Below are 23,199 nucleotides of genomic sequence, written 5' to 3'. Positions count from 1 at the left end.
GCTCCCCACCAGGTCCTCACCCTCTCTCTCCTGCTCAAAGCGCTTTGCCCGGGCTGACAAGCGGGGTAAGTTGCCCCGCTGGATCCAGGAGCACCTCACAGACGCCAACCTCAACCTCACTGTCGATGAGGGGGTGCAGGTGGCCAAGTACTTCCTGAGGCAGATGGCACAGCCGTTCCACCGGGTGAGCACAAGGCCACACAGCGCCCCCGCCCCGCCCCCCATAAGCTCTTCCTCCAGGGAGGCCCCTTGCTTCTCTCTGCAGCCCCGAAGATGGCCACAGATGCCAGATGGGGGAGCCCCAGGGAGTCAGGGACAGGGATGTGGGGGCGACGGTGCCCTGGAAAGCAGACCCTCCTTTAGCCAGGGCACCAGCAGCTCTCCGGCCGCTGCCTCCCTCCCTCGGGCCTGTGCTGTCTGCAGAGTCACCTCCTTACATCCTACAAACTGACGTCCTGCCCCCGGCCCCCTCCTGCCCGGTCTGACGCCGCCTCCTCCTCCCTCTCCCTCCAGGAGGACCAGCTGGGCCTGTCCCTGCTCAGCCTGGAGCAGCTGGAGTCGGAGGAGACGCTGCGGAGGATAGAGCAGATTGCGCAGCAGCTCTAGCCCCCGGGTGGCCGCCGCCGGTGCGCGCGGGGTGTGGAGGGCCTCGCAGGCCCCAGGTAGACGACGCGACTGCTGTGACTCTGCCGCTTTAATCAGCCTTGCCCCGGAGGACATGCGGGCACCCGGAGCCCACAGCTGGGTGCCCGCGCCCGCCCTCCCCGCGCAGCTGCGGCCACGAGGTCCTGTGCGCTTTAGCGGGGGCCCAGGTCCTGGGTGCTGGCACTGAGGGTCCGCGACGCCTCGCTCAGGTGGCGGCTGGGGAACTGGGGACACACGGGATGGTCTCGGTGCGCGTGGCAGGGGACACCCCACACCGCCAGGCCGCAGTCCTCCCGCCCCAGCCCGCAGCCCGGCCGCCCCTCACCTGGGTGCCGGCGGCCCTGGGCCCGTCCACGCTCAGCGTGCTGAGGGACACGGCTCTCTTCATCCTGCGGGCGCGGGGGGCCGGGAGTCAGGGCGTCGGCGCGCCCCAGGGAGGGGGGAGCTGGGGCGTTAGTGGGCAGTGGGGGCCGGAGGTCGCAGACGCCGAGGCCGTCACAGCTCGAGGCCCCACTCACCCGCCTGGCCCCGCCGCCACCTCGCCTCGGAGCCGCGACACCAGCTTCTCGCTGCCGCGCCGGATGGACTCACGGAGCGACTCGCGGAGCTTCGAGAAGGAGCTGCTCCTCCGGAGGCCCTGCAGGGTCCCGGGACAGCGCTCAGGGCTCCCATCCCGTCCAGGGCACCCCCCGCCCCCGCGAGCCCGCCGCCCTTCCTACCTGTTCCGAATCCCCAGCTCTGCCTGCCCGGGGGGCTCCTGGGGAAGAAACGAGCGCGGTCAGGGCACGGCAGACGTGGCGCGCCCGCGGGGGCCGAGGGCCGGGACTCACCCAGAGGGGCGGGCAGGTCTTCCCTGCGGAGGATCTCTTTGTACAGCTCTTCTGCCTGCTGGTACTTGTTCTGCTTCAGGTAGGCTGAGGCCTGCGGGAGGGGGTGGCCTGGGTGACCTTGTTAAGTTGGAGGAGCCCCCCGGGACCTCCTCTGCAGGGCGAACTGGACCAGTGCGGCACCCTGCCCAAGACGGGGCTCAGCCAGCGGCGGGGCTGAGGCCCGGGCCCACTCCCTGCGCGGGGCAGGTGGCTCGGAGCCTGGCCCGCCTCGGGGTGGTGACACCACCTTTCTGGGCCTCGCTTTGCTCGTGTGCAAACTGGGGTAACGCCTGCCTCCCAGGGTCCTTTGAGAAACAGGAACGAGAATACTATGGAGGGGACTCAATAAAGGGCTGCGATGCCATCTGCTCCCAGCTAGCGTCTGCCTCCCCTCACTCGGGCTGTCTACGGGACCCGGCGTGGAAGCCGAGTCTTGGGGGACACCTGCTTCAGTGCCAGGCACACATGGGGTTCCTATGCCGGGGTGCAGCCAGTGGGCGCCTCCCCAGGGTGGGAAGGAACAGGTCCCAGGCCTGAGTGCCAGCTGCGCCCCGCAGCGCCCTCACCAGGTTGTTCTTGGTCTTGGCCACGTTCGGGTCGTGGGGGCCCCCCAGGGCCTCGTAGATGCTCAGGGCGCGGGCGTAGTGCCGCTCCACCTCCTCGAACTTGCCCTGGTTCTGGCACAGCAGGGCCAGGTTGTTGAGCTGCTTGGCCACATCGGGGTGGTCGGCGCCCAGGACCTAGGGATTGAAGTAGGGAGATGGGGTGGGGGGTAGAAAGGCATCAGCGAGCAGGATTATTGGGGTCACGGCGGTCCCGGGGGGCGGGAGGGGTTGAAGGGCCGCCGAGCTGAGTGAGGAGTGGTCGGCGGGCGCGGGCAAAGCCGCTGCGGGCGAGGGCCTGGCATGAGGCTGGGAGCAGGGCTCGCACCAAACGTGGGGGAGGGGGGTAAAGGTCACGGGGACGGGGCACCACAGGACGCGGGTCATGGAATTGGCGCTTCAGGGCCCAGTGAGCAGGGCCCAGCGAGACAGACGGGCGGGGGGTACCTTCTCCCGGATCTCCAGGGCGCGCTGGCACAGGGGCTCCGCCTCCCGGTAGCGCCCCCGCTTCCCGTAGAGGACCGCCAGGTTGTTGAGGGTGGCGGCCACCTGCGGGGTGGGGCGCAGGTCAGACGTGGGAGGCTCAGCTCCCCTCGCCCCGGCCCGCCCGGGCCTTCACTCACCGCGGGGTGCTCGGGGCCCAGCGTCTGCTCCCGGATCTGCAGGGCGTCGTGCAGAAGGTCTGTGGCCTCTTTGTACTTGTTCTGGTCCCTGTGGGGCGGCCCGGGGTGCAGGGTCAGCCAGGCTGAGGTGCCAGGGCAGGCTCACCCCAGCATGGGCGGCTCCCTTTGGAGGGGCAGGTCTCTTCTGGGTCTCACACTGCCCGAGTCTAGCATGGGGCCCCCGTACCCCCAGACCTCGGCCCCACTCTCCTAGGATCTCCAAAACCTCGCCCGAGCGGAGGAGCCCCCCCAGCTCCTTTCCCCGGCCCCTCACCGGTACACCAGCGCCAGGATGTTGAGCATGGTGGCCACGTCGGGGTGGCAGTGGCCCGAGCTCCGCTCCAGGTCCTCGAGCGCCTGGCGGCACAGCGGCACGGCCACCTCGTAGCGGCCCTGCCCGGCGTACTGGATGACCAGGTTGTGCAGGGTGCGCAGGCGGGCCGGGATCTCGTAGCCGCCCTGCTGCGCTGCCGCCGCCCCCGCCGCCTCGGGGCCTGGGACGGGAGGGTGCGGTCACCCCCGGCCTCCAGCCTGCCTCGGGGGGCCGCACAGCCAGGACATGGCTGCCTCGCCGCCCTCCTCTGGCTTGGGACGCGGGGCGCGCCTGGGGGGGCCTGCCTGTCACCGCCCCCCATCACGGGCTTCCCCCTACTGCTGCCCTGCCCGCCCTGCGCACCCCCTGCGGAGACCAGGGCCGACGCCCACCTTTCCGCTCCTCCTCCTCACTGGGGAACAGGGAGGCCAGGCTGTCGCGGCGAGGGGGGGACTCGGGCTGCTGCGGAGGGCGCGGGAGAGGCAGAGGTCAGGGCCGGGCGCGCCGCCGACACACCGGGAGCTGGAGCTCAGGGTCTGAGGGCGGCTGTGGGCGGGAGCCCGGGTCCTCCTCTGGGCTGAGGGGAGCCGCGGGCGGGCTCGCGGGGCTCTGCGGAGGGACGGGGACGCGGGCTCGCGGCCGGCCGGGCACCTGGCTCTCCTGGCTCTCCGCGGGGGCGTCGTACTGCCGCAGCTGGCCCAGGAACTCCAGGTGGCGCTTCTCCTCCTCCAGCTGGGCCACGGCCTCCTCGCTGGCCCGCAGCCGCCGCTGCGTCTCCTCCAGCTCCTCCCGCAGCCACGCGTTCTCCTGCGCCAGGCGCCGGGCCTGCGCCCGCAGCCGCTGCTTCTCGGCTTCCAGCGCGCCCACGTGCGCCGACAGGGCCAGCAGCACCTGCGGGTGGGGGGCGGGGCCCGCTCAGCCCGGGGCTCATTCAGACCAGCGCGCCCCGTCCTGCCCAGGGTCCCCCAGGTCCTTCAGAGACCCCTACAAAGTGGCTCCAGGGGTGCTCAGTGGCTCCCAGACACGTGCCCACAGCCTGCCCAGGGTTCCCGTTTGCACCAGCTCAGAAATGAGGACAAGGCTGTGGCACATTCCACCCTTGGACCCACAGTTCCGCAAAGGATCCCGCCCAGTGCAGGGGGCCTTGTCACACACAACGACCCCCCAAATGCTGCCCAGGGCACTCCCTCTCTGGCCGAGAGCCTGCCCCCTCCTAGGCCTGCCCTAGGCCTCCCCACGTCCCCGCTCGCCTACCCGGCCCCCAGGTTCCCCGTCCTCCCCCCATCGCTGCCCCTCCGTACCTGGGCCTCTCCCAGGCCCAGCTCGATGGCCTCCAGGGAGTGGGTCACCACTTGTTGCTTTTCTTCCAGCAGCTCCAAGCCAATCCCTGGGCCGGGCCCTGCCAGGGCCTCTGCCAGGTGCCCGGCCAGGCCGTGGTGCTCTGCCCGCAGCGCCTCCAGCCCCTGCACCACTTGCCGCGTCTGCCGCACCAGCTCCTCGGGGCTCAGGCGCTCTGGGCCCAGCCCCGCGCCTGTGGGCGCTGCCACCTGCACCGACATGGCTGCTCCTGGGGGCGGGGGGAGACCAGGGTCGGGGAAACCGCCGCGCCAGGCAGGCCGGCCCCCTCGCCTTCATGCCCATTCTGAGCAGCGGGACCCCCCCCCCAGCCGTCTCCCCCGACACCCGCCCATCAGCCTTCTGGGGAGGTGGGCCGCCCCCCACCCTTCACAGCCCGGCCCCGCCTGGAAGCGACACGCCCCCGCCCGTGCTTGGCAACTCCACCCCGACCGTGGGCCGCGAACCCCAAGAGGCCCGGAGCTGTCTCAGTCAGCCCACCTGGCCCGCCTCCCCCCGGCCCCGAGCTCCAGCTGTGACCCGGGCCAGGAGGCGCCCTCGTCTGCCGGCGCGAGGCGGGGCGTGTGGAGGCGGCGGCCTCGCCGTGAGCTCATTCTCGGCTGTTTTTGTTGGGAACCAGTCGGGCCACTGGAGGCGGGGTGGGGCGGCCGAGGGCCGAGGGGCTGCGGTGCCAGCGCGGGGTGGGCCCGGCCGGGGCCCAGGTGTCCGCCGGGGCCCGAGGAGTCGACAGACCCGGGGGGAACGGGGCGCCGCCCTCGCCGCGGACAGGCCCCCGCCCGGGCGTGCCGGGACACACGTGCGGCAGCGTGGGGACGGCGGGGGTCTGCGCCCCGGACGGGAATGGGTGGGGTCTCCCGCGTCACTTCGCACGCTTGTGTGTGGGCGACAGGGCCCAGGGCCCGCTGGGGGTGCCTCTGGGGAGCGCACGCCGGACCCACGCCCCGAGAAACAGGCCCGCGGCCCGCCCTGTGGGAAACACGGCGCTCGCCCTCCTCCCGATGCACGTGCTCACGCGCCCGCGGCCCCGCAGGGCACCCCCGCTCACACCCCCTCCTGGCAGTCCCGCACAACAGACTCGCTCTTCCACACGTCCTTCCACAACAGCCTTCGCACTCCCCTCCCAGAGGGGCAGCCACCACGGGTGGGTTATCTCCCCTCGCCTGGAAAACGGGACCAAGTCCCACTCTGCCCGCCCCTCCCAGTAGGACGGCCCCGCCCCGTGGCCTGCCCCCCTCTGCCCACCGCCTCCAGCCTTCTCCTGCCCGCCTGCCAGCCAGCGAGTCTCCCTGGCATGAGGCGCCCTGCCAGACACTTGAGTCCCAAACACACACACACACACACATGACCTCTGACCTCGGACTCCCCGCTGGGTGCCCGTGGCACAGACAGCTGTGCAGACACGCAGAGGGGGTGCTGCACCCCCTCTCAGGCATACCTCGCCCCTGCCCAGCGGTTTCTGCAGCTGCTGCAATGCACACAGTCGGCGTCAGACACACCCCAGGGCCAGGTCGCCGCGGTCCAGCGAGTATCACCGTAAAGTGCATCAGCGAATTCTGGGCGTTGCCAGTGCATGTGAAATGATGCTCACGCTGGGCCGCAGTCTGCTCGCTGTGCCGCCGCCGGATGTCCCAACAAATGTACACACCTTACTCACAGAGGCTTTGCCCCTAAGAAATGCCATCAAGCTGTCATCTTTGTGCTGTGTAGGGGCCTGTAAAAAATGCATTATCTAGGGCCTCCCTGGGGGCGCAAGGGGTTAAGACACAACCTATGAACTACCCGCAGCCTCTGCAGCACGAGTGCCCTTCCCGGCCAGGGAGCTACCCCCATGGCACAGCAGACCTCTCCTGTCTCCCCGCTGCTCCCCTCAGCAGTGTACTTCGGTCAGTCTGACTGTTCTGCTCCCCACTCTGGCTCTGGTGAATCCTCTCACCCCCTGCATCTCTGGCCTGTACCCCAGCTCTTGTCTTGTATGCATAAGTAAATAAATCTTTTAAAAAAAAAAAAGGATAAAAAAAAGGATTATCTGCAAAGCGCAATAAACAAAATGCACTAAGATGAGGTCCGACTGCCCACTCTGACATACAGTGTGTCACCCCCTGGATTCACACGCTGGGGCTCTCTGTCGTCATCGACCTCTACATCTAACTGGGTCCATGTCTCCACCACACTATTTGTGATGTTCTGCGCCTCACACACTCACGCCCATGTGAACTCAGGAGTCAGCCGGATCACAAACATCGTTCACGCGACCTCCCACAGCATCAGCGTGGTCTCAGACAGCTGAGCCCGCCGCTCCGAGGCAGCCTGGCCCGCCCCGCCTGCAGCCTGGCCCCCGGCCACGAGCCACGGCCCCCCAGCCACTGCCCGGCCGCACGCGCAGAGCCGGCGGCAGCCGCGAGTCCCTCGGGCCGGGCCGAGTCCTCCACACACCCCAGCTCCCCACGCGTGACAGCCCTGGCAGCGAACGCCTCCCCTGGGCTCCCCCGACGTGCACCCCCACACGCGGACGCCGAGAGTCGTCCCACACGCCCGTCCACCCGTCCCCCACCCTGGCACACCCCCGCCGCGGGGCCCCCCCGCATCTTACAGGCCAAAAAGACCACCACGGCCGCCGCCCTCGCCGTCACCAGCCACCCCGCGGCTCGCGCCTTCCCGACGGCCGCCCAGGAGGCCGCCGCGCTCCCCGCCCGGGAAGCGGCGGCGCGAAGTGGCTCCCGCCCCGCCCGCGCGCAGCCCCCCGCCCCGGCCCGCCCGCGCGCCCCGCCTCGCTCACCTGCCCCGCGCGCCGCCTCGCGCACACCTGAGCGCCCCATGCCGCGGCCCTCCCTCCGCCCGCGCGCTCGCGCACACCCCCTGCCGGGAGACCCCCGCGGCCAGCCCCCCCAAACCACACGACCTGCCCCTGGCCGGCCGGCTCCGCCCGCGCACCCGGCTTCCCCGCCCGGCCGGCCGTCACAAGCGCCCCCCCTCCCCCGAGGCCCCGCCCCCGGGCTCGCGCCTGTTTACCTGCGCCCGGGGGAGGGGGCGCGGTCCCCGCCGGGCCGCCAGACCCCGGGGAGCCCCGGGGCGGGGCGGGTGGCGTCCAGGGGTCCCGGGCTTGGCCCCCGTCGCCGGGACGCCGGACCCACGCGTGCGCCAGGTCCGGCGCTCATCCCGCGCCCGCGCCCCACCGTCGCGGCCCCCGAGCCCCCGCCGCGCTCCCGGCACCCACCTGGCCGCCGACGGCTCCCGGCCCGCTCCGCCCGCCGCGCCCGGCCCTGTGCGCGCTGCGCCCGTCTCGCGGCTCCCGGGGCCGCCCAGGACGCGCCGCGGGACGCTCCCGGGGGCGGGGCTTCCCGGGGCCCCGCCCCCGCAGGTGAGCCGGCCCCGCCCACCGCCGCCGCGAGGCCGCCGCCGCGCCGCCCCGCGGGCCCGCGCTCCCGGGCAGAGCTCCGGGGCACGTCGGGGCCTGGAGGCCGCGGCCTCAGCGCAGCGGGAATCGAGGAAACGGCAACGTCGGATCCCAGACGGGGGCCTGAGGCCGGCCTCGCCTTTGTCTGCGCCCCTCCCCCCCCCCCCCCCCCCCCCCCCCCCCCCCCCCCGCGTCCCGCGCTGGGCCCTGTCCTGCCCCCCGGGGTGCTTTGGTCTCTCTTCGCAGGGGCGCTTCCTCCCAGAGAGGTCTCCCCTCTAAATTCATAGCCCCCTTCTTAATTACACCCTCCCACCAACACATTGCCTCATCTCCGTGCTCGATTTCCTTCAGGGAACCTCAGAGCCTGACATTACTTTATGGCACACATGTCCCGGCTGTGCTCTGGGGGCTGCTTTACTGGCCAGGTGGCGCGGGGCTGAGCACTGCACTGTGGTTCAGATTTGATTCCAGCACTGACTGGCTGTGCAAGCCTGGGCTAAGTAACTGGCCTCTCTGTGCCTCAGTTAGCCCAATCTTTACATGGGTATAGTCAAGGACTGAGAAGACTAGATGCGCTAGTGGACAGGAAGCATTTCGCCTATATTCGCTAATGGTTCCTATAGCCCCCCTACATCTGCAGGGGGTACATTCCAGCAGTCCCAGCAGATGCCGGAAACCTCAGACAATACTCACCCTTATGCACTGTGTGTTCCTACACATGTATACCGATAAAGCTTAATTTATACCTTAGGCACACTAGGAGATTGAGAACCATAACAAATAATAAAATAGGGCCTCTCTGGTGGCGCAAGGGGTTAAGACGCAACCTATGAAGCTGTCCGCAGCCACCGCAGCACGTTTGATCCCCAGCCAGGGAGCTACCCACATGGCGCGGCAGACCTCTCCTGTCTCGCCCGCTGCTCTTCTCAGCAGTGCATTTCAGTCAGTCTGCCTGTTCTGCTCCCCACTCTGTCTCTGGTGAATCCTTTCACCCTCCTGCACCTCTGGCCTGTACCCCAGTTCTAGTATGCATAAGTAATTAAATAAATCTTTTTAAAAAACAAATAATAAAATAGAATAATTATAGCAATACTCTGCAATAAAAGTTATGTGAATGTGGTCTCTCTTGCATATACATTTCTCTCAAAATGCATCGTATGTCGTATTTTTGGAAGGTGGCTGACGGCAACGGTGGATAAGGGGGTACTACTGATCATATGATAATATATGATTGGTTTCTTTTTCTCCTCCACTAGAATCAGTAATAGAACAGAGCAGTGAGGTGCTTAATAAATATTTGTTGATACTCAGCTAGAAAAAGAGATATAATTCTGCCATTTGCAACAGCAGCGTGGATTGACTCGGAGAAAGTCCTGCTTGGTGAAGTCAGACAGAGAAACAAAACCATGTGATTTTACTCATGGGCGGTAGATAGAGAAAATAAACAACGGATGAACTAAATAGACAAAAATAAACTTTTAGGTTATCAGACCATTGGTGCTTACCAGAGGGGGAGGGGGTAAGGAAGTTGGGTCAACTGTGTGGTGAAGGATAGGATTGCACTTTTAATGGTGAGCTCAATGTAGTGGACACACGTTGATTGTTAATGATGCACCCCCAAAACTGTGTTTTAAGGGGCCTCGCTGGTGGCGCAAGGGTTAAAGACAGTGCTATCAAGCTATCGCCAGATGCTGCAACACGTTTGATTCCCGGCCGGCCAGGAAGCAACCTACATAGTGCAGCAGACCCCTCCCTCCTGTCTCCCTGCTGCTCCCCTCAGCAGTGTGTTTCAGTGCGTCTGCTTGTTCTGTTCCCCACTCTGTCTCTGGTGAGTCCTCTCACTCCTGCAACTGGGCTTACACCCCAGGTCTTGTATGCATAAATAAATAAATCCTTCAAACAAACCTGTGTTTTAACATAACATTACATTAGTAAAAATATTTGATGAGTGACCAGCTGGCTAGATTCTAAAACCTAAGTTGGCCCAAGCCTGGCTCCCAGGATTCCAGGATCACAGAACTTGGCCCAACAGGAGCTTTCCCAGCCCCAGTCCCCAGCACTACAGGATGTTTCCAGCAGAGGGCGCCGCGGGTCCACGTGCTGGGCCCCAGATTCGGTGCCTCTCCCGCTCTGTCAGACAGGATGCCAATCTGCCACCTGCCATGTAGTCTTTTTTTTTTTTTTTTAAAGATTTGTTTATTTATTTACACAAGCACTGGGTATAGTCAGAAGTGCGGGGGGTGAGAGGATTCACCAGAGCCAGAGCGGGGAACAGAACAGGCAGACTGACGAAGTACACTGCTGAGGGGAGCAGCGGGAGCAGCAGGAGAGGTCTGCACGCCATGTGGGACCCTCGCCCAGTGGCCGGGGATCAAACTGGCGCTGCAGAGGCTGCGGACAGCTTCGCAGCCCAGCGCTCAACTGCTGCGCCACCAGGGAGGCCCCCCCACCATTGTTTTGACCTCAGGACCCAGGACATTGATTCTGGATCTGCCACCACGCAGCTGCCTCCACGCAGCTCACCTGAGAATCCCGGCTCCGCCATGTGCTGGCTGTGCGACCCTGCGCCAGGAAGTCACTTCTCTGGGCCTCGGGTGCCTGGTCTGTGGAATGGGATCCCCAAGACCAGCTTACTCTGTGAGGCCGCTGTGGGATGAGTGAGTAATCCTCACGGAAGGATTAGAACATGTGTGGGGGTGGGGGGTGGAGCCGGGTTCAAATCCTAGTCTTGCCATTTCCTTTTTGAGTAACCTGGGGCAGGAGCTAATAGGCGCCTGCCTGCTTCCTCATCTCCACAACGGGGTGATCATGATCACCCTCAGCACACAGCACGGTCCTGAGGATGAAATGAGACAACGAAGCAAGCCTGAAGGACGGTGTCTGCTTCCTTAGGCTGACTTGGTGCTGACTGCATCCCACAGGGCTGAGCTTCTGAGTCTTTACTCAGGACGGCCTGACACCAGGCCCCTGCTCCTGAACTGTTAATCCTCACACCCACCTTAACAGTTATTCCCAGGGCCTCCCGGGTGGTGCAAGGGGTTAAGTGTCAGCACTATGAAGCTATCCGCAGCCTCTGCAGCACGAGTTCGATCCCTGGCCAGGGAGCTACCCACATGGCGCAGCAGACCTCTCCTGTCTCCCCGCTGCTCCCCTCAGCAGTGCATTTTGGTCAGTCTGCCTATTCTGTTCCCCACTCTGTCTCTGGTGAATCCCCTCATTCCCCCCCACCCCGCACCTCTGGCCTGCACCCCAGTTCTTGTAGGCATAAGTAAATACATCTTTCCAAAAATAATAATTTTCTATTTCCCTCTTTGGCCACATTTTTTTCAAAGCCTCCCTTTAAATTTAAAAAGGAAACACCATCAGAGAAAGGTTGACCAAAAACACTATAGAGTGAAAAGTAGGTTTGTGTCTCTCCCCAGTCCCCAGATGTCCTTCCCCAAAGCACACATGATCACCATTTTCTAACATCCTTGCCGAGACTGTCCGTGGACACGGATTCTGCGTGAATGTAGGAGGGCAGGTGGGAGAGCGAGCAGGAAAAAAAAGCCCTCAGCCACCGAGGCAACGGGATGATGACCCTGACCTTGGGCGTGGTCACGTGACTTGCTCTGGCCAAGGACCACCGCTGACAGTCTCGCCAGCCCTCGGCTTTGACCCTCAAGAGGCTTTGAACATCTCCTTTGGCATCTGGCACCATCCTGGGAGAGGCAGCCCCCGCCTGGATGCCCCCTTCAGCCCACAACCCACCACGGCAACTTAAACGAGAAACTGAGTTATTACAATTTTGCAGAGTCTGGTTGGGTGAAACTGGATTCCAGTGGGGCGGGACCCCATCTAGCAGGTCAAAGGGAGCTCTGAGGAGCTGCAGACATGAAAGACTTGAACGGGCTGAAGCCACGGCAGGGGAAATAGCGGGTGGGCGACAGCCTTTGTCCTTTAGGGGAGCCAGGAGCCCAGGGGGCAGATTTCCTAACTAGGGCTGCTCCGCGAGCTCCCGGGGCACTCCTGGGGGGCTGCTTTAAGGTCCCATTTCTGGGAGAGCCCAGCTGTCATGGTGCTAAGTCTCAGTTCAGTGGCGTGGGCCTCAGCGTGAGGGACTGCACTCTGGTTTTGCGCTCTTGTTCTTGGCGGTCTGGAGCAGAGCTTCCCCGGCGAGCCCAGCGCGCCACCCACCTTTAAGCTACTGCATTTTTGTTTTTAAAGATTTATTCACTTATTTATACAAGCACTGGGCACAGTCAGAAGCGCGGGAGGATGAGTGAATTCTCCAGACCAGAGTGGGGAACAGAACAGGCAGACCAATGAAATACACTGCTGAGGGGAGCAGCGGGCGCGGCAGGAGAGGTCTGCGCGCCATGTGGGACCCTCGCTGGCGGCCGTGGATCGAACTGGCGCTGCAGAGGCTGCGGGCAGCCTCACAGGCCAGGGCTCAACTGCTGCGCCACCAGGGGAGACCCAAGCAACTGCATTTGCAGGTGGTGCACTCACAGCATTTGGGTGGCAAAGGCTGTGCATTTAGGTATCTTTTTTTTTTTTTTTCCCATTTAGCACCAGATCTCCACTTCATTTTTCCCTCCCAATGTCTCCTCTGCCTCTCCTGCCCTGGTCCCAGCCCCAGCCCAGTCTCTCAGATAGGCCAAGCCACGCCCACCTCAGGGCCTTTGCACCTGCTGTTCCCCTTCCAGATTCCACTAGGCTGGCTCCGTCCTCGCTCTCGGGTCTCTGCTCAGATGTCACCTCCCCAGAGAGGCCTGACCTGACCTCCCCGGCTGGGCTGTCACTCTCGACTCTTATTCCGCTGCAGCTCCCCTCACGACAGCATATCCCTTGCTCACTCGCACTTGGATGTCACCTCCGGGAGGGCAGGGGTTGGGGCTGCCACTTCACTGTGAGTTCAGTAAACACTGTTGCAATGACAGGCAGGGTTCCCACGAAGACGGAGCGGAGAAAATCTGGGCTAGAGGCGTCACAAGACCAGAAGCTGGAGGTGGGGGTAGAAAGGACAGATGTAGTGGTTGACCCAGCTCTAGAAAAGACAACTCCTTAGGCGCCAATCTAGCAGGTGTCACACTGCAGGAGAAAGGATCTGGAGGGACAGACCAGAGGTGGGAGGTACAGACTGAGGCCTTTATAGAGGTCCCCGTCCTGTCCTAGCCAATCAACCTAGCCCCACCCCAGAAGTCAGGACTTTGACAGCAGATAACAACCCTGCAAAGGACGCAGCCCTCCCCGAAGAAGGACCCTCATCAGGGCAATTTCTGCCCTGGCAAAAGGCAGTTCCCGTCTACACAGGCGTGTTTTTCTTGTCTTTCCTTTTTTCTATAATAAACCTGTCCTTTGGGCTGTAACGAAACATCGCTGCCTCCTGGGGAAACTCGTCCTGGGCCGCTGAAAGGGGAGCGCTGGTGAAACTCTTCTCAGAGGGAACCCAAGTTCCCCTCGCACCGGATCCCACACCTCTCCAGAATGACGTCCGTTCCAGGCCCGTTCCTTTCAGTTCACCGGGCCTCAGTTTCCCTCACTGTGAAGGACAGCACTCAGACAGGTGGATCTAGAGATCGGACCATGGAGACCCGGGGAGGGAGGAAGCCCAGAGAGAAGGGGGAATGTTATTTTCTTTGTTGCAATCCCGGGTGCTCCCTGGAGGAGCTGTCCCTCTGGGCCTTGGCGTCAGACAGACAGTGGGCGATGCCCCCCCGCCCTCCACAAAATCAGTCCTTGAGGTCTGGGCTGCGATGGAGGCCCTAGTCCCATCTGCCAAGTCTGGGGCTGGCGCCCTGAACGCTGCCTCTGCCCAGCCCCCTCCCCCCGCGGTGGACACTGCTTCCTGGCTGCCCTTGTAAGGAGGCGAGGCAGGGACACCCGAGATGCCCGGTTATAATTAACCCGGACACGTGGCGACCCCACCCCCAGCACCTGCCCCCGCGCCCCCCCAGCGCCTCTCCTCCCAGCGCCTCGGGTCTCTGCGGAGCAACGGCACGGCTCGCTCTAAAAATAGACTCCCTTGCTGGCCGGGCTGCCCCTGTGCCCCCACCCCGGAAACCTCCCAGGGTCACCCCAGCCCCCAAGGCTTCCCCTGCTGCCCCCCTGGCCTGGAGCTTGGGTTTGAATCTCCTTCGAGCCCGGCCTGCGCTCCCCGCTCACTCCCCAGCGCCCCCTGGCATCGATCGGCTGCCCCGGAGCTGGGCACAGCAGCCAGAGTCCGAGGGTCCGAGTGTCCGTCCTGTTTCTTCTTCTGGGAACCGGTTGTCAGGCCCCGGCCGGGCCGCTGGGGCTCCCGCAGAGTCAGGGCGCGGGGCCCGCTGCTCCCAGGGCTTCCGGGCCGCGGGCTGAGGGGGGCCGGGCCCAAGGGGGGCTGGCAGCCTCGAGGAGGCCAGGTAGGGCGGCCGCCTGGCCCGGCTCGTGTCCCCGGCGGGGGGCCAGCTGCCCCTGCCAGCCCGACTCAGCACTTGCTCTGGCCTGGGGTGGGGGGGCCGGCCTCGGCCTCTGGGGCGGCCCATACAAGGTCATGGGCTGGGCGCACGGGCTGCCTGGGTTCAGGGCAGAGGTGAGCGCCCAGCTGCCCCCCGGGCCCCCGCGGCCCCGCCCAGCCGAGAGCCAACCGCCCCCTATATAAGGCCGGGGCGCCAGGCCCGCCCTTTGGGTCAGTGTCGCCTCCGGATACAGACAGGCCCCTTCGCCACAGCCCAGCCAGGTACCTCCGCGGGGGGAGCCGGGGAGGGTCCCCGCGGGTGCCCACGGGTGCGGGGCTGGGGGGCTCTGCACGCACCCCCACCCCTGGGGCGTGCGGCTGGTCACTGTGCTGGGAGGTCGACCCCAGCCCGGGCGCCCCCTCCACTGTGAGCCCCTGACCCCGCTGAGACTCGAGTTACCTGAGGCGCAGGGTCTAGGGACCCCCACGACAAAAGGGGTCTTGCCAGCTGTCAGCTGTCAGCCCTGCCAGGGGCTGCCTTCGGGGGGCCCTCCCAGTCTAAGCTCCAGGGGCGCTGGGAGTGTCAGGGGCTGCAGGTCGGGGGCCCTCTGGGTCCCGCCGCGGCCCCCAGCCGTGCGCCCTTGTGTCCGACTGTGTGTGGCTCCTGCGTGGGTGCTGAGCCCTGGGGGGGGGGTCCCTGAGCTGCGGCTGTGTTTGCGGTGGACGCCGTGGGAACTGGGGTGGCGTGTCCCCCGGGGTGTTTCTGTGTGCGCCTCCCTCTCGCCCACCGAATCTCAGGTCCTCTGCTGGCACGTCCCTAGCAGGGCTGGGGGGGGCGGCCTCTGAAGAGGGGTGTCTGCGCTGGAAGCCCTTGAACCCGAGTCCTGGATGCGTGTCCTCCCGGCTACCCTGGCCCACCTGTCCTGGGCCTGCTGACTTGGTGCAAACCGAGCCTCTGGAATGTGGGGGGTGGCTGTGAGGTGGCAGCTGGAGCGGGGAGGAGAGTTTGCCAGACTCTATAAATACTCCCCAACCCTGGACAGCAACTCCAAAGATTCTTGTGGGCCCCCCCCAATCTTCAGCTTGCCCGGGTCCTGATTTCCTTTCGACCATCTTAACCGCTTCCCACGCTGCTGCAACTGGGAGTGAGTGGCCCCCCACACTGAGAGCGACCCCTCTTTTCTGGGTCCTGGGAACACATGTGATGATAACAGCAGCCACCCCACAGTACCCGGCCCCAGCTCCACACCAGGCTCTGTGCTCAGTCAGCCACTTGCCTGAGCTCGAACACACTTCCTGGAGAAGACCCAGTTTCTAGAAGACAGAGGCTCAGAGAGGCTGACACACTGATCCGGGGGTCACGCAGCAGGGAGGTGGCAATGGTGGGATCTGAAGCGCACTCTGTAGATCTCAGAGGCTGAGCTTTTCTTCCCAACTGAGTCCTGGGGAGCCCTGTCAGCAATCAGGGGTGGGGGTAGCCAGTGAGCCCTCCCACCAGGCCCTCAGCCCTTGACTGAGCCCCGGGAGCTTTGATGGAGAGAAAGTCTCCTCTGCGCTCGCTCACTCCTTCCGGGCAACAGCTGCTCTGCTCCCAGCTCCTGGCGCATAAAGCAGCCTGAACAACAGGGACAGTAAGAGCTCAGCAAAGGAATGACCGTCATGCTCCAGGCTCGATAAGCCCCGCTGTGTGCCCCAGGGGGAGGCCAGGGTGGCCCCTGTTTCGCAGAGGAGACATGGGAAGCACAGAGAGGTGCAGCAGCTCACTCGAGCTCACACAGCTAGTGCTGGCAGCACAGCTGGATTCGAACCCGGGCTGTCTGGTGCCAGAAGCCACACTCTCATGCACGCCCCCCGTACTGCGCAGGCCCCAGGGCCCCCGCGCTCCATTTCCAGCCCGAGAAAATGAGCCCCTTGCCAGGTTCCGAGTCCAGGGTCCCCTGGCGGGGAGCGGCAGAGCCGGGACCCTCACCCGAGAGGCTGGATACCCCATCAAGACGCAGGGGTTCAGGGAGGGGACCCCTCCGCGGAGGTCGCTCCATTCCCTGGCTGGTCTCTGCGGGGTGTGAGCCAGTTCCCCCTCCCCCCTGCGCCCCAGGCCCCCCCACGCCGCCGCCATGCCTTTCGGCAACACCCACAACAAGTTCAAGCTGAACTACAAGCCGGAGGAGGAGTACCCGGACCTCACCAAGCACAACAACCACATGGCCAAGGTGCTGACCCCCGACCTCTACAAGAAGCTGCGGGACAAGGAGACCCCTTCGGGCTTCACTCTGGATGACGTCATCCAGACAGGTGTGGACAACCCAGGTAAGCCCCTTGGAGCCCCGCAGGGACGGGCTGGGGCTGGGGCGCTCCACCTGCCAGGGAACCCCACCTGCCTGGACCTCAGCCTCCCCGTCTGCACATGGGCACCTTCCTCACGGGACACCGTGGCACATTCGGGCGCATGTGTGCCGGGCCTGGCTGCAGGGGGAGACACTCCACAGAGGAGGCTATTCAAGGCGAGCTTCCCTGGGCCGCAGCTCCCTCACCCAGAAGATGGGGACCCACCCGGTGAGGACAGCGGAGGCGCACACGGTGCACAGTGCCAGCCTGGGAGGGCCCCTGACAGCAAGGTCAGGGCACAGGAGGCTCCCCCAGGGCGAGCAGAACTTGGGGGGCAGAACCAGGCTCCAGGTCTAACCAGACCCATGTGGCTGAGGGGAGCCGCCCCCTCTCTCAAGGTCGCCTTTTCCCTATCTGGACAATAAGCCAGTCTTCTAAGTCTTATTATCTGTGGGGGCTGACTGTCTCGGGTTCGGAAAATCTTTAGGCACAGACCCCATGATTTGGGGGGGTCTCTGAAGTGGTAATATTTTTATTTAATTTTTTTAGAGATGTATTTATGTATGCATACAAGAGCTGGGGTGCAGGCCAGAGGTGTGGGGGGTGAGAGGATTCACCAGAGACAGAGTGGGGAGCAGAACAGGCAGATCCACTGAAACACACTGCTGAGGGGAGCAGCGGGTGAGTAGGAGAGGTCTGGCGCGCCCTGTGGGTAGCCCCCTGGCCGGGGCTGGAACTCGTGCTGCAGAGGCTGCGACAGCTTAGTGCTGACGCTTGTGCCACCAGGGAGGCCCTGAAGTGCTAATACTTTTAGTGCCTTGTGCTGCCCCCCAGAGGCCCTTCTCACCTTACCCCCCCCCATGGCACCGTTCTCCCCAGGCCCCAGATGCCACCTTAACAGCCCCCCTCCCCATCCTGGCAAACCTCAGCCTTCTCCCCTCTGGCCCAGCGGGTGCGCTGAGCCCCGTGTCTCCCCACAAACACACTCACTGCCTCCGCGGGCGCCCGGAGCCCAGGCCTTCTGTGCTGGTGACTGCCCCTCTGCCCTCTGCCCGACTCCCCAGGTCACCCCTTCATCATGACCGTGGGCTGTGTGGCCGGTGACGAGGAGTCCTACGAGGTTTTCAAGGACCTCTTTGACCCCATCATCCAGGACCGCCACGGGGGCTACAAGCCCACCGACAAGCACAAGACCGACCTCAACCACGAGAACCTCAAGGTGGCTGTGGGGGGCGGGGTCACCCAGAATCTCAGAGATGGGGAGAAACAGGAGGCGGGAGATGGGGGAGAGAGGGGCTGAGAGACACAGAGGACAGAGGCGGGGAGGGGGAGGGAGGGGGAGGGTAGGAGGGGGAGGGAAGGGGAGGGAAGGGAGGGTGGGAGGGGGAGGAGCAGGGGAGGGGAGGGGGAGAGTGGGAGGGGGAGGGGGAGGGAGAACAAGCTGGGACACTTGGGGGAATGGAGAGATGCAGAGAGAGACCCCGGCTGAGGGGAGAGGGCGGGATGAACTGAGGTCAGGGAGTGCTGAGAGAGTCTGGGGGAGGCTGGGTTGGGGTCAGGAACCCCCAGGAAGGTTCCAGAATCCTAACCCCCCACCGCCCTCCAGGGTGGAGACGACCTGGACCCCAACTACGTGTTCAGCAGCCGCGTCCGCACAGGCCGCAGCATCAAGGGCTACACGCTGCCCCCCCACTGCTCCCGCGGGGAGCGCAGGGCTGTGGAGAAGCTCTCCGTGGAAGGTGAGCCCCCCACCGCCCCCCACTCTGAGCCTCTGCGGGCAGGTCTCGGCCCCCGGCTTTCCAAAACACAAAAGGCGCTTGATGGCAGGCACAGGTGCTTGGGGAGCGGCAGCTTCAGCCGGGCGAGGTCCGGGGGCTGCCAAGACTTGAGGGGCCGTGCACAGATCCACGCTGGCTACCCGCACCACCCTCCCTCCTGCCCCCTCCATCCACCCACTGCTCCCCCCCTTGCGTCCCCCACCCCGCCACCCTCTCTCCTGGCCTCCCCCCTCCACCCACTCAGGGATCCCTCCCCTCAGCAGACACGGATGTGACCCTGGTCCTGGGGGAGCAGCTGGGGCTCCCAAGATGAATGGGAAATAGAGAAACCCGGGAAAGGACAAGATAAGGCCAAAGTTCCACGAAGCCAGGAAATGAGGGAGGAAGGTGGCAGAGAATGGTGGGGGCACCTTAGAAAGGAGGGGTTGAGACCTCACCGAGAACACGGAGCCCAGTGGGGCCCAGTGGGAAGAATTCCAGGCAGGTGGAGCAGCAGATGCCAGGCCCCGAGCCAGTCAGAGGCACAGCACGGCCAGGGTGGGGGAGGGGAGGAGGGCGGGTGGTGAGGGCTGACGGGGTGGGGTGCCCGGGGTGTTCAGACCTGTGGGCTGGCATTAGGCCTGAGGGACACAGAAGCCACGGAGGGCGCTGGGCAGAGGAGACACAGGCGCATGCAGCCCTCTGACTGCTGAGTGGGGACCAGACTCCAGCCCAGGTCGGGGCAGAGAGACTGAGGGGCGACCTGGGAGAGGGTGGGTGCGTCCGAGGCTCACCGTTAGTGTTGTCTGAGGCATGGTTTAACAACCACACTCAAAAACGAACACACAACCACAACAACAACAATAACAACAAAACCTGGTTGGCAGCAACTGCCTATTTCTGCAGTGTAAATTCCACCTCAGCCAGTTTCTAGCTTACGGTGGAGGTCACAGAGGTGGGAGGAGATGGCCAGAGGCTCTGTCCACACGCAGCTGCATGCTTGGGAACCACTGCAACAGCACAGATAACCCTAGACCTAAAATAGAGGTGATGGTTTTGAGAACGGATTGCCCTTGTTTGAAGTGTAATTTACTTAAAAAAAAAAAAGATTTATTTATTTATTTATACAAGCACTGGGCACAGTCAGAAGCGCGGGAGGGTGAGAGGATTCACCAGAGCCAGAGCGGGGAACAGAGCAGGCAGACTGATGAAGTACACTGCTGAGGGGAGCAGCAGGCGAAGCAGGACAGGTCTGCGCGCTATGTGGGACCCTTGCCGGTGGCTGGGGATTGAACCAGCACTGCAGAGGCTGCAGGCAGCTTCGCAGCCCAGCGGTCAACCGCTGCGCCACAGGGGAGGCCCCTGAAGTGCACTTTAATTCTAAGTATGTAATTTATGCACATAATGTAATAAAGAATGAAATTTATTTTCAGCAACTTAATATAGTCTATAGCACATGATATATAACATATCATGTAGCAGAGGATGTAACATATGAGATGCATACATATGTACAGATTATAGAAATGTGTATTATGCACCGCTACAACTGTCTTTATTATAGACATAATACATATAATATTTATGAGACCTATGGATATAGACAACAAATGTATTCTATATTATATAACAATTTTATTATTATTATTTATTAGAATGTATACATATAAATTTATATGGTATATAATGCAATATACTATATGAATCTCTATATTACATATAAATAGATGATTTGTTTACATTATTTATGATAATTATTCCAGAATAATTTTATTCTAGAACAATATTCCTAAGCTTTGCCTGTCTCGCCAGCCGGGGCGAGCTGCGCCTGCGTGGGGGTTCTGGTTTCAGCACCCCATATGTTTTGGGGCGAGGTCAGGAACCTGTGCTGGGGGAGAGTGTTTGGGCACCGTTAGGAATGGGCGCGTGGGGGGCGCGGAGCCGCTGCTCACTGGCCCTGTGGCCCTCAGCCCTCAACAGCCTGACGGGCGAGTTCAAGGGCAAGTACTACCCCCTGAAGAGCATGACGGAGAAGGAGCAGCAGCAGCTCATCGACGACCACTTCCTGTTCGACAAGCCCGTGTCTCCCCTGCTGCTGGCCTCGGGCATGGCCCGGGACTGGCCCGACGCCCGTGGCATCTGGTGAGCCCTCCCCTCCCCTCCCCTCCCCTCAGCCTGCTCCACTTCCCCCGTGCCCGCCCCCTCACCCTGCACCTACTGTGGGGTCTCGGGGCTCCACTTTGGTCTCATCTGAAGCCGACTCTCTGGGTTCAGATCCTAGGCCGCTGCTGACTAGCCGTGTGGCCTTGGGCGCAGCTCCCCCATCTATAAACTGGGATCCAATAACTCGTAGCTTTTGGGGTGGTTGGGAGGATTCAATGAGTTGATTTAAGGGCAGTACCTACATAGCAGGTGCCAGGCACAGCCGGGCCTTGGGAGGATCTTGGTTACTAACTATTGCTGCCGGTTAGACTTGCCCGGAATCTTTGAATCCCTGACTCCGACAGCCGGAGATTTAAAAAGGGGTGAAGAGCCTCCTAGATTCCCAAGAAATTAGAGAGCCCAGATTCTGAGATTTGCAGATATGTGAGTTTCAGATTTCAAGACGTGAAATATTTTTAGGTTCTAGGATTCTGCCAGTTTCATAGTCTATGATTATATGTTTCAAACATCTTTAGATCTTAAAGTTTTCTGGTTCACTGCCTGGTTCTGAGATGTCACAATGTCATGGAGACCCTCTGGACCAGATGTAGGGTTCCAGAATCTATCAAGCATCTTTTCCCCAAAGAGTCTGACATTCTAAGTCTATGACGCTGCTCAAAGACTTAGACCCTAACAAAGTCTGCATCCCAGGATTCCAGATTACTTAGGTCCTGTGATCTTAGCGTCTGCAGGTGTAAACAGATTTTTTTTTTTATGATCTATTTACGCACACAAGAACTGGGGTACAGGCCAGAGGGGGTGGAGGGTGAGAGGATTCACCAGAGACAGAGTGGGGAGCAGAACAGGCAGATCTACTGAAATACACTGCTGAGGGGAGCAGCGGGTGAACCAAGAGAGGTCTGCTGCACCTTGTGGGTTGCTCCCTGGCCAGGCGGGGATCGAACACGCGCTGCAGAGGCCGCGGCCAGCCTCTTAGGCTGCGTCCCACCCCCTTGCGCTACCAGGGAGGCCCGGTGTAAACAGATTTTGAGGAAGCCGGTGTCACCTCGTGCCCCGCCCCTGCGCCGCAGGCCTGCCATCCCCTAGCGGTGGGCCCGTGAGCAAGCGGGGACAGGGCGTATCCGCTGAGCGTTTCCCCGGCCTGCGGCCGCGCCCCGCTCTAGGCACAATGACAACAAGAGCTTCCTGGTGTGGGTGAACGAGGAGGACCACCTCCGCGTCATCTCCATGCAGAAGGGGGGCAACATGAAGGAGGTTTTCCGCCGCTTCTGCGTGGGGCTGCAGAAGGTGAGGGCCTGCCTGTGCGGATGATTTCCGACGACTCCACCCAGCACCCCCCAGCAGCCTTCTGGGGCGCGTCCCCCGGAGTCCCGCCCCTGCATGTGCTTCAGCTCCGCCCCTCAAGACAAGCCACACCCGCTTTCCAAGGCCCCGCCCCCGGGCACCCCGCCTCACCCCACACCCAAGCCCCGCCCACTTAGAGCCCGCTCCAAAGTGACCGCTGACGCAGATGCAACCCCCCCATGTCATCCCGCCCAGTATTCCAGACCCGCCCCCTTGGAACTCCGCCCTCACCCCGTCCTCGCTCGGAACCCCGTCTGGTTTGCGGGAGTATTGGTGAGCGCGCGGCGCTGACCCTGGCCCTCTCCACCTACCTTAGATCGAGGAGATCTTCAAGAAAGCCGGCCACCCCTTCATGTGGAACGAGCACCTGGGCTACGTGCTCACCTGCCCGTCCAACCTGGGCACGGGGCTGCGCGGCGGTGTGCACGTGAAGCTGGAGCACCTGAGCAAGCACCCCAAGTTCGAGGAGATTCTCACCCGCCTGCGCCTGCAGAAGCGAGGCACAGGTATGGCCCGCATCCCCGCCCGCGGCGTCCGGGGGAGGTGGGGCACCCCCGCGCGTTCTGAGGTCCGGAGGGGGGCCCCTCGGTGAGCCTCAGCTTCTTGCTCTCCACGTGGGCATCAGCACGCTTCGCTCACGGGAGCCCACGTAGTCTCAGCCCGGCGGGGCGGCGGGCGCTGTCTGTCCCGGGCCGCCGGGGCCGTCGGGGCGGGATGGGTGGTCGGGCGCCCCTGCCACCCGGCTCCGGGGCTCACTCTCGCCCGTCCCGCGGCGCCCTCATGTGGGTTACCCGAGGGGAAGGTCCCTGAAGTAGCCATTTCAGAGGCTCCGCGTGCCCTGAGCGGTGCCCAGCAGGACGCACGGCCCGCGCGGGGCTGTCCCGGGCCCCGCCCCGCGCGCACCTCACGCCCCGCCTCCCGCTCCCGCAGGCGGTGTGGACACGGCGGCCGTGGGCTCGGTGTTCGACGTGTCCAACGCCGACAGGCTGGGCTCGTCCGAGGTAGAGCAGGTGCAGCTGGTGGTGGACGGCGTGAAGCTCATGGTGGAGATGGAGAAGAAGCTGGAGAAGGGCCAGTCCATCGACGACATGATCCCCGCCCAGAAGTAGGCGTCCCGACGGCCCCGCCCAGACGGCCGCCAAGGGGGCGTGGCTCCAGCGAGGACCGCCCCCTCGCCTCTCGCCCCGCCCCTTTCCCGGGAGTCACACTGGCTCCAACCAATGGGCTCCCTCGCACCTGCCTCTCCTTTTCCAGAGCTCCGCCCACCACCGGGAGCTCCAGCTCCGAGAGCGGACGCGGGGCACATCTGGGGCCCCAGCTTTTTCTCCACTCAAAGCAACAAATAAAAGCAATG

The 23,199-nt window shown here is 63.5% G+C and overlaps 3 protein-coding genes across 3 annotated transcripts in view; 2 read left to right on the top strand and 1 right to left on the bottom strand.

Moving 5' to 3' along the window:
* Window positions 1-1,007, top strand: part of ERCC2 (ERCC excision repair 2, TFIIH core complex helicase subunit) — a 13,350-nt gene extending 12,343 nt beyond the window's left edge. The window contains exons 22-23 of the mRNA XM_037516781.2: window positions 41-184; window positions 514-1,007. Coding sequence (XP_037372678.1) covers window positions 41-184; window positions 514-606 — 237 coding nt within the window. The 3' untranslated portion in view covers window positions 607-1,007. The remainder of the gene's footprint in view (window positions 1-40; window positions 185-513) is intronic.
* Window positions 776-22,305, bottom strand: KLC3 (kinesin light chain 3). Its single transcript, XM_054697245.1, has 13 exons — window positions 22,157-22,305; window positions 4,393-4,658; window positions 3,743-3,982; window positions 3,478-3,553; window positions 3,053-3,272; window positions 2,740-2,827; window positions 2,564-2,665; window positions 2,081-2,254; window positions 1,476-1,566; window positions 1,365-1,402; window positions 1,164-1,282; window positions 971-1,034; window positions 776-869 (listed from the first exon to the last, which is right to left on the bottom strand). Exons 2-13 carry the CDS (start codon window positions 4,648-4,650, stop codon window positions 798-800), a joined length of 1,542 nt encoding a protein of 513 aa, XP_054553220.1. The 5' UTR covers window positions 4,651-4,658; window positions 22,157-22,305; the 3' UTR covers window positions 776-797.
* On the top strand, window positions 14,507-23,199 carry CKM (creatine kinase, M-type). The gene is made up of 8 exons (XM_037516783.2): window positions 14,507-14,538; window positions 16,352-16,563; window positions 17,646-17,800; window positions 18,188-18,320; window positions 20,309-20,480; window positions 21,665-21,788; window positions 22,162-22,351; window positions 22,776-23,199. The coding sequence occupies exons 2-8, from the start codon at window positions 16,371-16,373 to the stop codon at window positions 22,952-22,954; spliced, it is 1,146 nt and encodes a 381-aa protein (XP_037372680.1). The 5' UTR covers window positions 14,507-14,538; window positions 16,352-16,370; the 3' UTR covers window positions 22,955-23,199.

This window comes from Talpa occidentalis, unplaced genomic scaffold, assembly GCF_014898055.3.
Source record: "Talpa occidentalis isolate TD23 unplaced genomic scaffold, MPIMG_talOcc4v2.1 talOcc4.17, whole genome shotgun sequence".
NCBI lineage: Eukaryota > Metazoa > Chordata > Mammalia > Eulipotyphla > Talpidae > Talpa > Talpa occidentalis.
Note: the sequence above shows the minus strand (reverse complement) of the source record. Positions and strands in the feature narration are given on the sequence as shown.

Excerpts from the sequence above, each read along its gene's own strand:
- KLC3 (XM_054697245.1), bottom strand. The coding sequence starts at position 4,650 with ATGTCGGTGCAGGTGGCAGCGCCCACAGGCGCGGGGCTGGGCCCAGAG. Across the intron at positions 1,283-1,364 it reads GAGCTGGGGATTCGGAACAG|GGCCTCCGGAGGAGCAGCTC; the intron begins GTAGGAAGGGCG and ends GGGACCCTGCAG. Across the intron at positions 1,035-1,163 it reads GTGGCGGCGGGGCCAGGCGG|GATGAAGAGAGCCGTGTCCC; the intron begins GTGAGTGGGGCC and ends CCGCGCCCGCAG.
- CKM (XM_037516783.2), top strand. The coding sequence starts at position 16,371 with ATGCCTTTCGGCAACACCCACAACAAGTTCAAGCTGAACTACAAGCCG. Across the intron at positions 20,481-21,664 it reads CCCGACGCCCGTGGCATCTG|GCACAATGACAACAAGAGCT; the intron begins GTGAGCCCTCCC and ends GCCCCGCTCTAG. Across the intron at positions 21,789-22,161 it reads TCTGCGTGGGGCTGCAGAAG|ATCGAGGAGATCTTCAAGAA; the intron begins GTGAGGGCCTGC and ends CACCTACCTTAG.